General features: G+C 43.3%; 1 protein-coding gene across 2 annotated transcripts in view; it reads right to left on the bottom strand.

Moving 5' to 3' along the window:
• The window catches only part of Pla2g4c (phospholipase A2 group IVC), a 45,686-nt gene that overhangs the window by 18,026 nt on the left and 14,597 nt on the right, over window positions 1–13,063 (bottom strand). For both annotated transcript variants that reach the window (XM_050132090.1, XM_050132089.1), the window contains exons 5-7: window positions 12,089–12,200; window positions 11,727–11,863; window positions 1,747–1,936 (exon numbers count right to left, since the gene is read on the bottom strand). In XM_050132090.1, the coding sequence (XP_049988047.1) occupies window positions 1,747–1,936; window positions 11,727–11,863; window positions 12,089–12,200 (439 nt within the window). The remainder of the gene's footprint in view (window positions 1–1,746; window positions 1,937–11,726; window positions 11,864–12,088; window positions 12,201–13,063) is intronic.

Raw genomic sequence — 13,063 nt, 5'->3', positions numbered from 1 at the left:
GGGGAACACAAGAAATTAGCACTTTGATCATGGTAGAGTTCACAGGTAAGTGCATGTATCCAAAGTCATCAAGATGTGTTTGAAATATATATGTATGTTCAACTGTGCACATATCAGTTATACCTCCATAAATCTTAAAAAAAAAACAGTAAGTTAAACTGTGAGAGGGAGGGTGAGAGAGAAGTACAGTGATGTAGGAGGGTTATCTGTCTATGTATTACTTTCATTGGTTAATAAAGAGACTGCCTTGGCCTTTTAATAGGGCAGAAAATTAGGTTGGTGGAGTAGACAGAGCAGAATGCTGGGAGGAAGAAGGCAGTGAGGCAGACGCCATAGCTCTCCTCTCTGAGATGGATGCAGGTTAGAATCTTCCCGGTAAGCCACCACTTCATGGTGCTACACAGATTATTAGAAATGGGTTAATCAAGATGTGAGAGTTAGTTAATAAAAGGCTAGAACTAATGGGCCAGGCAGTGTTTAATTGAATACAATTTGTGTGTTGTTATTTCGGGTATAAAGCTAGCCATGTGGAAGCCGGGCAGGATGAAAAGCAGGCCTGCCTGCAGCTCATCACTACAGTACAGGAAAGAGAGAGGATGGAGAGGGGACTGGAAAGATAGCTCCAAGATTGAAAACACCTGCAGAGGACCAGGGTTCAGCTTCCAGCACCCATGAGGCAGCTCACAAGCGTCTGTAACACAAGTTCTAAGGGATACCGTGCCCTCTTCTGGTCTCTACGTACAGTGCATGCATGCAATGCATATACATAAATGCAGGCACTCATATACAAATAAAACAAAAATAACTTTAAGGAAAAGGAGGGGGAAAGGTAGAAGGGGCAGAAAGGCAGTGAGAAAAGGAAAAGAAGGAGGGAGAGGAAAAGAGGGGTAAGAGGAGAAAACAAATACACCATGGGTTCCTGTTCTACTTTAACAGTTCTTTTTTTTTAAGATTTATTTATTTATTATGTATACAACATTCGGTTCTAAATAGCATCTGTTCCCCTAGGACACACAGTCTGGTAGGAATTCTAACAGTATCATTCAAAGCTTCCATTTTCTCTCTCTTTTTTTTTTTTTCAGTTCAAGCTGTGTCTGTCCCTCTCATTTCTAAGAATGGCACAACCAACCCAACTCAACTAAACCACAAAACCAGAAGAAATCCACTGGAGAAAGAACTCTTGGGGCTGAGTTTCTACTGTCATCCTGACTCTCCCATGATGAGTTCACCCGCAGGTCACAAACATTTGGATCGTGGTAGCCATCTGCCCTGAATAGAGCTGACCAGGTGATATGCACAGACAGCCTGGGGATGGATCCTAGAGCCTGCTGACTAGAGGGTCTGGAGGTGACCACAATGGCACTCTGGGCCTGGGGAAAACTTTTCTAACTAAGAACACAGAGATGTAGAAAACTCCAGTCTTTCTGGGGTAAAGAATAAAATATGAATACAAGCAGGGAAAAGTAAATTCAAGAAAAGAAATGATCAAGGACAGAGATGGAAAAAAATAGGTACCTTGGAGCCTCTTGCATTTGGATGATCCTAGATGTTTCTATGGTCCTCATAATTTCTACTCACTTTACTGCACAAACCACTCAGAGTCTGATTCTTCTACTTCCAAGCAATCAACCCTGGCATATTTTTAGTCTTGAGGTAGAAGTTCCGAGTGACCAGATTTGGAAGAGCTGAAAGAAGATATTGGTCAAGTCTTTTGGGACCCCATGTCCTCTACTAGGAGTGACTTACTTCTCTGGTTTGCCTGGAAACAACAAAATAGGCCCAAAAGTCAGTCAAGGAGTAATTCTTTTTCTTTGATGCCTGTATGGCTTTCTCCAAGTTCTCTTCAAAGTGCCACATATTCTCCTCATATCGCTGTTTCAGCTCCTCTTCCATCCCTTCCATATTTCCATTGTTGTTGTAGAATGAAGACAATGCCCTGGGGACAGAGAGAAGAAATGGACTGAGGATCAGAATAGTGACCCCAAAATGCCATTAACCCTGACTGTCTCTATCATGTAACAAGCCAGGGGAAGAATGATTAACTGTCATAACAGAAACTAAGTATGCAAAAAAGGCTGAGAGTCCATGGAACACTCACGCATATGAAGTATGTGTGGTATGATTCTTTTATTCAACAGATAGGACAGTGAGAGCAAGATAGAAGAAATACATCATAGTTTAATGTTAGACTCCAGGCCAGACGGCTACCCTGCCCATCATACAGATGACACAGTCATGTGCCTACTAAGATCATAGTCTATTAAGATCTAGTTAACATATTCCCAAATACCAGGACCTCTAACCTGGGGAAATAAATTTACATCAAAGAGGGTACAGACAGATACACATCCTGCTCCCCAACTGCTACCATGATGGGAAATCAGAGAGACTGACTGCAGCATCATGCTGAAACCTACCTCTGAGACCTATAAAAAGGACTCTACCACATGAGTCCTGACTCCTGTCAGAGACCCCACCATGTTGTCTGTCTCATTGCTGAACACTGAACTCTGTTGTTATCTATGTGTTGATGGCATTAATAACTGGTGGTTTTAATGAGAATGTCTTTTATAGATTCATGTGTTTGAACTTGGTCCCCAGTTGGTGGCACTATTTGGGAAGGTATTGGAACTTTCAGGAGGTAGAAACTTGCTGTAAAATACATCACTGAGGGTGAGCTTTGAGAGTTCACAGCTTCACCATATTTTCAGTTCACGCTCTCTGGTTTCTGCTTGCACAGAAGATGTAATCTCAACATCTTGCTCCAACTTCCTGCTGCTATGCCTCTCGTACCACTACAGACTCCCCTTTAAAGCCATGTGCCCAAATAAACTCTTCCTTATACAGTCACTTTGGCCATCATGTTTTATTACAGCAACAGACAAGTAAGTAAATAGTAACTTCTAATAAAGTTTTAACCCCCACAGTCCATCTCAGTGTTCCTCTGAATCCCACCTCTGAGACTGGATCCCAATCCTACATATGACAGGCATATGTATTTGTTTCTGAGACAAATAGTATTTGTTTCAGATGAACATCTATCAAGTATGTGACTGTTACATCTCATGTGGTTTCTATTGCTGTGATAAAATGCTGACCCAAACCAACTTTCAGAGGAAAGGGTTTATTTGGCTTACAGGCTAAATTATACTTCATCACTGAGGGAAGTCAAAGCAGGAAATCTGGTAGGGCAGGAACTGATGAAGATTTCATGGAGGAATGTTGGATCCATGGCTTTCTCAGGCTGCTTTCTTATACAACCCAGGACCACCAGCCTAAGGATGGCTGTAGCATTTACCTAAAGTATTACTAGTGGAATACTGACCCTTGTAGATGGAGGCTGTTCATTCATTCCCAGCTGCCCAAACTCAAAATAACCATACAGAAACTATATTATTTGCAATACTGTTTGTCCAATAGCTTAAGTGTATTGCTAGCTAGCTCTTATATCCTAAACTAACCCATCTTCACTAATCTGTGCATCACCACGAGGTCATGGCCTACTGACAAAGTTCCAGCAGGCTCTAGCAGAGGCCTCTGTCTCCTGTGGCCGCTACATGGCATCTCTCTGACCCCACCTACTCTCTCTATATATCTTTTCCAGCCTTGCTATATTCTGTTATGTGATTGGCTGAAAGCAGCTTCTTTATTAACAAATGGCAATAAAACATATTGATAGCATACAGAGGGAAATCCCACATCAGACCCTGCTGGTCACATTTTCCTGATCCAAAAGCCCCAGAAGTCCCCCTCATCCCCTGCTTCTCTCTCCCCCCCCACCCCCGACTTCCTCAGTCTTCCAACAGCTCTATGACTAATCCCAGTCAATTGCTGGCTCTATCCTTGATTCAAGGCGGCATTATTGGCACAGCAGGTCAACAGTGTGAAGAATTCTCTCCCAACAGGTGGCACTGCCTGCAGTAGGCTAAGTCCTCACATCTCAAACATTAATCAAGAAAATGCACTCACAATCTGATGGAGACAATTTCTCAATTGAGGTTCCCTCTTCCCTGATGACTATGGGTTGTCAAAGAAACCAACCAGCACACTCGTCTTCATAATTAGCCCTCAAAGGGATCATTCTCAGTCTAGAGAAGCAGAAAGAAGCTAAGCTCCTTCTCAGCATCACACAGGTATTGAAAGGGAACTGGATTTGTTCTCCTACCATCTTCCTGCTTTTTACTTTCTTCCCCTGATATTAGATGAACAAGCTGAGAACATGCCTAGATGGAGAAAGGTTTTCAAAGGAAAACTCGTTACCAGTTCCTATAAGGAAACTCGATACTGGCTAGTTCAGTCAGAATTTTTTAATACTTTTAAGAATGTGCATCTATGTGTATGCATGTCGCTGCACGTACGAGGATGCAGATACATATCCAAGTGCCCATGGCAACACAATGAACCTTAATTTCCCCAAGTCACATTTGTCAAGTGCATTTTATTTATGTTATTGTGTGTCTCTGTGTGTGTGTGCATGTGTATGTATCTGCATGCACACATGTGTGTGGGGGTGCCCACGGAAGCTAGGAGAGAGTGTCATCTTCTGCAGCTAGATGGGTGTTGTGAGCCTCCTGAGGTGGGACCCAAACTTCAGTTCATGACTGAGCAGCAAGTGTTCCTAACCACTGATCCAAGTATCCAGCCCCATTTATCAGGTATTTTCCCTCATTGCTGTATCAAAAATGTGCCTTCCATACTATAATGGATCATATTCCTTCAAACTGAGTCAAACAAACCCTTCCTGAAGTTACTTTTGTTGACTATTTACCACAACAATGAGAAAAATAACTAATCCAACAAGTGCTTCATCTCCACCTACCACTCATTCTCTGTGCCATCCAAAAGCTTGTGTAGCTTAATCTGTTACTGGAAAGATACGAACATTGAATAACAACATCTGCCCTAGGCTTGAATCAACAGATGTCAAAACTGATTAACAATGTCTGCCCTGGGTTTGGAATCAGGAGGTGCCAAAATTGATTAACAATGTCTGGCCTACTTTGTTGATTCCCCAGGGGAGTTCTCACCCTCTCTGAAGACTGGATGGGGGTGGGGTTGGGAGAAGATGGGGGGAGCAGAAAGACCAGAGGGAGACAGAACTGGGGATTGGTATGTAAAATCAGATTATTTTATAAATTAATAAAGAAATAAATAAAACAATGCCTGCCTTTGGCTTGGAATCAGCTTGTCAGGCATGAGTGCTTCTGAGCCCTTTGGATAAAAAAGGCTACATAGATTTAACACAAAAATCTCTCATAAAGACCAAAGAATAAAAAGGGGCTGTAGTCCACCCACCTAAAGTGTAAACACTGCCCTTGAACTTGAAAATGCTAGAAATGGGGCAGCAGCTTCTGCCTCTCTCCTTTCTTTCTTTCCTTTCTCTCTCTTCCTCTCCTTTTCTGTCCCCCATTCTCTCTCTCCCCTTCTTCCCCCCTCCATAACCCCTTACTCTTATATCATTCCCAATACTCCCTAAATAAACTCTATACCCAATTCTCTCTGTATGACTTATCTGTCTGTCTCCCACCCGCGTGGCATGGCTTTGGGTCACTTGCCACCGACCCACATGGGACCAGCCTTGGGTCACCTGCATCATGAATGATAACAATGATTTGTGACTCAGCCAGGCGACCTGAGGCATGCAGGGACCCTAGACCTGGACCACTTTCCAACTTCCTACGTCCGCTCCATTGCTGCACATGGTAAGGTCTCCTTCTCCAAGCCAGCTTTCACAGACATTGACATTTATCTCTGGTTATTCCCCACAGCTGAGGACTGGAATCTTTTTTTCCCATCACGGACTGCAGACATTCGGCCACTTGGAGTGGCCCCGGTCCCCACCCTTTGAGCTGACAAGCCTTAGGGTGACCTGACCTATCACTCAACCCTCGCTCTATCTCGAAAACAGAGTTTGCAGACAGCTAGCCTTTGGGTCTCGTCTTTCTCTCGTGTCCTAGGCAATGGAAAATACTAGCTGTTCAACCTCAGCGCAGGTATGTCTTTTACAGACCCTAAAACCGCTGCCTTATTTACAGATTTCTAACATTACCTGCCTTTGCACTAACAAATGGCCCAAGTACCCCTTAAATAACACCCTAAACTGGGAGCTTTCTAACTTCAGCAAACAGATTAGAAAGTTTCTATCCAGTCATGCTAAGCTATGTCCCACCAGCATCTCACGCCCATACGCTTTTCCTTTTGCTAGACAATACTCCACCCACCCACCTGTAAATGCTCCATTTCTCAATCCTATTTCTTTTCTCACTCCTATTCTGTCTCTGCCACTGCTACGTCTGGTCCCACAGGAACCGGCAAAACTGGCCTCACTGCCTGTGCCGGCTGGTGGCTCTGAATAATTTTCCTGTCTACTTCATGTTATAAAAGAATGTAAGAATGGTGTGGCCAGACAGATATGGTTCTGTTTTAAATGTATGTCCTACACGTCCTTTATGTCTTTCTTGTTATTTGTATCTGTTTAAAAATCCTGCTGCAGCTCTGAAAATGTTGTTTCTCTGTGCAACACCTGACTGCTGCCATCTAGACGAAGCTCAAGGAGGACAGGTCAAATGACCTCACCGCCCTCTTGACTAAGGACAGGGCAGGTAACCAAGTCATCATTTTTACTGAGGTAATCCTTGCCTAGTTTCGCCTCTAAATTCCTCTTACTACCTCTGTTACATGTGCATTTTGAGCAGCAGCATGCTTTCGGTAGGACCTACCAGAGCATGCTCTTCATCAAACTCCTGTTTAGCATGTATGTGTGCATGCATGTGACTTTTGAGTTAACTTTATATGTGAACATAAGTTGGCTTTAACTCTGTGTATATATATATATATATATATATATATATATATATGTAAGAAACTTAAATTCAATCATGTATATTTGTACATGTACTTACTGTTAAAAACGTTGTAAGTAGTCCCAGTCCTAATTAGCTCTGTTCACTGAATCTCATTCCAGATTGAGAAAGCAATAAGTCTTAAGAATTTTAAATTGGTATGTACTTTTATTTATTTTTTTAAATATTTATTTATTTATTATGTATACAATATTCTTTCTGCGTGTATGCCTAAAGGCCAGAAGAGGGCACTAGACCTCATTACAGATGGTTGTGAGCCACCATGTGGTTGCTGGGAATTGAACTCAGGACCTTTGGAAGAGCAGGCAATGCTCTTAACCGCTGAGCCATCTCTCCAGCCCTGGTATGTACTTTTAAACCTGTTACAACATACAATATATGTAATCCAACTCTGCTTTAAAATATATTCTATATAATGATAAAAATTTAAGGTTATAGCCGGGTGGTGGTGGCACATGCCTTTAATCCCAGCACTTGGGAGGCAGAGGCAGGCGGATCTCTGTGAGTTTGAGGCCAGCCTGGTCTACAAGAGCTAGTTCTAGGACAGGCTCTAAAACTACGGTGAAACCCTGTCTCTAAAAATCAAAAAAAAAAAAAAGAAAAGAAAAGAAAAAGAAAAAAATTTAAGGTTATAAAAAATCTATTTCTATTTCAGATTAACAAAAGCTAACCTATATCCTTTTCTATAAGCTATACTCCACTATTGTCAGTTTTACAGTTAAGCTTGTATTGTAAGCAGTTTTGTCTTCTTTGTCTTTCACATGTACAAATCTCACCTGCTAAGGTGAAAACCAGTACAGTCAAACTTGGATTCGGCTCTCCAGGCAGACTCTATTCTGTATTTATAACTTATCTATGCCTGATAAGCAGCCCTCAAGTGTTTAGAGATCTGGGGAATATGGCATTTAAATGTCTAATTATTAAAAGACTTTATAACAGAGAGACAGATTGGCTCCTAGCAGCAGCACACCATCTCCTCCAAAGAAGACAGGAGACAGATGGGCACAGAATTGGCACAGAAACACGTCCATCTGCAATTTGCTTCATCATGTGAAAGCACTAACCACTGACCAAAACTGCCTTTCATCTAAACTCCTGAAGCTCTCCAGACAGTGGATAAAGAAGTGGTGGAATGGACAGCTTAGCTGCTCACGGCGAGGTAGGCTTGCCTTCCTATGGATTTCCTAACTCACAGGATCTTCTAAAACATGGAAGGCCCTGCTTCTAACAACAGAAGGCAAATACAGTCCTGATGCCCCTGCCCTCAACAACCATGGAGGACCCTGAGGAGTGGCTCTAGGTAGGCAATCGAGTAAGTTCTCTGCCATTTTTTAAAATCAATAACTCAGGTAAAAATTTATATTTCTCAAAGATCTCTGATGCAGTTTGACAGCTGAGAGGTTTTGCATTTAAAAAGGACAATCTCACCAAACACATTTCAGTATAACTTCTTACCATGTTCTAAATAAGGGGTGTTTTAAGATATACAAATGCAAGCTATTAAGGTGTGTACCTGAAAGTTATAAAGGTCTGAGGACAAATGCAAGTTATCAAATTTCTCTCTCATGCTGCTGCTCGTAGTCTTAATAAAATGCCAATAAGCTATTAATCTACTACCACTACTGCAAGATCAAGATTTTAAATTCCCTTTGGTCATTTTCTAAAGATACCTTCCATTGTACAAAAATATCTGTCATAGTTATTCTGGCATAAATATGCTGCTGCTTATACAATGTATGTATCTAATGTATGTTTTTTTTTAATTTATTTATTAAAGATTTCTGTCTCTTCCCCTCCACCGCCTCCCATTTCCCTCCCCCAACTGAGTCCCCCTCCCTCGTCAGCCCAAAGGGACCACCCACCTCCATCCAGGTCTAGTAAGGTGAGCATCCAAACTGCCTAGGCTCCCACAAAGCCGGTACATGCAATAGGATCAAAAACCCATTGACATAGTTCTTGAGTTTTCAGTAGTCCTCATTGTCCGCTATGTTCAGCGAGACCGGTTTTATCCCAGGCTTTGTCAGACCCAGGCCAGCTGGCCTTGGTGAGTTCCCGATAGTTCTATCCCCATTGTCTCAGTGTATGGGTGCACCCCTCGCGGTCCTGAGTTCCTTGCTCGTGCTCTCTCTCCTTCTGCTCCTGATTTGGACCTTGAGATTTCTGTCCGGTGCTCCAACGTGGGTCTCTGTCTCTGTCTCCTTTCATCGCCTGATGAAGGTTAATATTCAGGAGGATGCCTATATATACATATTAGAGTACTACTCAGCAGTAAAAAACAAGGACTTCTTGAATTTTGCATGCAAATGGATGGAAATAGAAAACACTATCCTGAGTGAGGTAACCCAGACCCAAAAAGATGAACATGGGATATACTCACTCATATTTGGTTTCTAGCCATAAATAAAGGACATTGAGCCTATAATTAGTGATCCTAGAGAAGCTAAATAAGAAGGAGAACCCAAAGAAAAACATATAGGCATCTAATGTATGTTTTACAAACTCAAAGAATTCTTGTGAGTTCTAGGGAGCCAAATTGAAGGATTCACCTTAAACACATCAGACACACAGCTCTCTCAATACCCAAGTCCTGGCATCCCCCTCAATTACCAAAACCTAAAGAAAATTTTTTTCTTCCTAAACTTAATTTGTCCTCTGCTCTGCCAACACCTTGCCAAGTCAAAGAGACACCAGACAGTTCCACAACAAATCCTGAACAGGAGTGAAAGCATCAGCTACCACAGGACATGACCCTCTTCCTTGATAACCCAGCTTTCTCAGGTACCCCAAGACTCCAACATCCACAGATAAGCAAGAAGGAGTCTTGAGAACACAGTGCTCTCATCCCTTAACCTATCATGCCTAACTCCTTGCCTTATTATAAGAAAAAGGTGGGAATGTTTTAATCTGCTGCCTTATTATAAGAAAAAGGTGGGAATGTTTCAATCTGCTGGCCTGGTCTGCCACCTGGGTACCCTGTCCCTTTAAGAGACAAGTCCCAATCTCCCTCTCCTCCCCTTCCCCAGGCAAGTGGATCTCCCTTCCCCACTCCGTGTCTCTCTCTCTCTCTCTCTCTCTCTCCATTATTTTTTGGAAAAGGCAGCTTCTTCCTCTGTCCCTCCTCCCTTTCCCCATTCTTTCTTCTCTTTCTCTCTTCCTCTCTTTGTCTGTCTCTGTCCCCCATTCTCTCTCTCTCTCTCTCTCTCTCTCTCTCTCTCTCTCTCTCTCTCTCTCCCCCTCTCTCTCTCTCTCTCTCTCTCTCTCTCTCTCTCTCTCTCTCTCTCTCTCCCCGCTTCCCCTCCCCCTTATTAACCGCCTTCTCTTATACCATTCCCAACACACCCTATATAAACTCTATACCCATAGTCTCTCTGCATGGTGTATCTGTCTATCTCCCACCCTCATGGCCTTGGGTCAACAGTGTCATGAATGATAACAGAAGGTAAAAAGGGAAAAGGGAAAATTGGAGTAACAGAAATGTCAATATAATCAAAGTATATTAAATGCATAATGGAAATGTCACAAAGCCCCATCTGTTATATAACTGACAGACTATATTGAAGAGAACTTTCAGTCTGGGGAAATGGCTAAGTAAGAGTGCCTGCTATGCAAGCATGGGGACCCAAGTTTGAGTCCACAACATTCATGTAAAAAGTAGGCATGGCATCTCCTGTAATCAGATTGGTAGCCACCCCAATTGTCACCAGAGAGCCTCCATCTGACTGATAAAAACAGATGCAGAGATCCATAGCTGAGCTCGGAGAATTCTGTCAAAGAGAAAGATTGTACAAGCCAGGGGGGTCAAGGTCTTCACAAGGGAACCTACAGACACAACTAACCTAGGTTCATAGGAGCTCACAGACTCTGGACCAGCATGGACTGACCTAGGCCTTCTACATATGTGTGGCAGTTGTGTAGCTTGATCTACTTGTGGGAGTCCTAGTGGTGGGAGCAGGGCTGCCCCTAACTCTTTGGCTGGCTTCCCGAAACCTATTCTTCATACTGAGTTGGCTTGCCCAGTCTTAATGGAGGAGCTCGGTCCTACCTCAACTTGATATGCCAAGCTTTGATGACACCCATGGGAGGCTTGCCTCTTTCTGAACAAAAACAGAGGAGTGGATTAGGGAGAGTTGGGGAGAAGGGGGGAAGAGAATGGGAGGAGAGGAAGGAGGGGAAACTGCTATCAGGATGTAAAATATGAATACATTTAATTAATAATTTTAAAAGGCAGGCATGGATGAACATGCCTGCACCACTAGCACTGGAGAGCAGAGACGGTGGATCCTACAGTCAGCCTAGCCAAAATTGTGTGCTTTAGACTCAGTACGAAGCCATATCTCACAGCAATAATGTAGGACCAACAGAGGACACTTGATAGCTGCCTTGCTCTGGTCACCACAGGCCTCCATAGGAATATGCACAGCCCAACACCCTCACATGCAGCAGTAAATCTGAGAGTGAGTCTGTGAAGGTGTTTACAGAGACATTTAAATGAGATGAGAAGACACACCCTCATGTGGTCACACCATTCCCCAGGCTGGACCCAGATGACGCTCAGCTGAGCACCAGCACACCTCCCTCTCTGCTTCACAGAGTGCTCTTACTGCCATGACGCACAAGGCTTTCAAGATGAGAACCAAGGGAAACCTTTTGTCAGGTATTTTGTTACACCAAGAAAAGTGAAAATACATCAGTGCACAACCAATCCATATACTGAAATATCACAGCATACAACATAAAATACACATCTGTCCATTTAAGAAATGGAAAACAAAAGACAGCATGCATTTGGTATCTGGAGGAAGATGTTCTCATTCTGATATCAAAAAACATGGTACACCTCCCGTCCCCACACAGAACACTTACCAAGTGGACCCAGAGACCCCTGCGAGGTATGTGACAGCATCCAACAGGCCAAGTTCTTTCATCTCACTCAGTACCCCAAGACAAGCGATGTGGGCCCGTAGCCCCCCACCAGAGCCCAGGACAGCAATGACTGGAGCCTGGGCATTAGAGGAAGGACAATTAGAGCCAGTAGATAATGTGAGGAATAAGAGGGCATCCAGGGTCCTGCTTGGGTAGGGTGACATCTGTCCCATGTCGATTCTCTGGCAGAGTAAGTTCATACCTGTTTACCCACCCTTCCTGCTCATCCTGGATGAGCTGAGCTGCAGAGCCCAGGGACAGAAGAAGCAATCCCACCAGTATGGAGCCTCACTTGCACTTACCTGGTCGGCCTGGATGTTCAGCTTTTGCAGAGCCTCCAAAACCTTGGAGCTACGCTTGTTCACAGCCGCCTTCTCTTCTTTCTGGAGTCCAGTGGCAAAGTAAACGTCAGAGCTTCCCAGGACAAAGAGGAAAAATAGGAACCGTCAGGAATTTTGCAGTAAGTAAACAGAAATTACCTAGAGTTCTGTCCTCCAAAGAACTATCTACCAGCTGCAGGTTGCTCAGGAGCAAAGGTGATCAAGGGTTCTGAGTTTAGTTTATCAAATAGTGAAAACATAAACTGAAGTGCAGCCAAGGGCCAGCCAAGATGGCTCTGAAGGTAAAGGTGCCTGCCAACAAGTCTGATAAGCTGAGCATACAAGAAAGGGAGAGAACTGACTACTCCAAGTTGTCTTCTGACCTACACGTGCTGTGGCAGGTGTGTGCAAGCATGTGTGCATGCATGCATTCACACACATTCATACAAATAAATGAATATAATTGCTTTGAGAGGGCTGAATACTTGGCTCAGCAATTAAGACTGCTGGCTGCTAATAGTCTGGAACTGGAAGCAACCTAGATGTCCTTCAAGCAAATAATGGATAAAGGAAATGTGGTCCATTTGCAAAATGGAGAATTATTCAGCAGTTAAAAAATGACATCATGAAATCTCAGACAAATGAATAGAACTACAAAAAAATCATCCTGAGTAAAGTAACACAGACCCAGAAAAAATGAACACAATATGTACTCACTTATCAGTAGATATTAGCTATTAAAAATACTCACACTATAATCCACAGTCCCAGAGAGGCTAAGTAAAAAGGAGGTTTCTGTGGGGGGGGGGGAGTTGCATGGATCTCCCTGAGAAGGGGAAATAGAATAGATTTTGTGGGTGGATTGGGAGCAGGTGGGGATGGGAACGGCAGGACCAAGTTGGAGAGGAATGGACAAGGGGAGAGAATACAGGGAGAGACTACTGGACCTGGGGGGCA

The sequence above is a fragment of the Alexandromys fortis genome, unplaced genomic scaffold, assembly GCF_014885135.2.
Source record: "Alexandromys fortis isolate MF-2015 unplaced genomic scaffold, M_Fortis_MF-2015_v1.1 scaffold_381, whole genome shotgun sequence".
In the NCBI taxonomy this organism is placed as follows: Eukaryota; Metazoa; Chordata; class Mammalia; order Rodentia; family Cricetidae; genus Alexandromys; species Alexandromys fortis.
The sequence above is the reverse complement of the archived record's forward strand: the minus strand, read 5'-3'. Positions and strand labels throughout refer to the sequence as shown.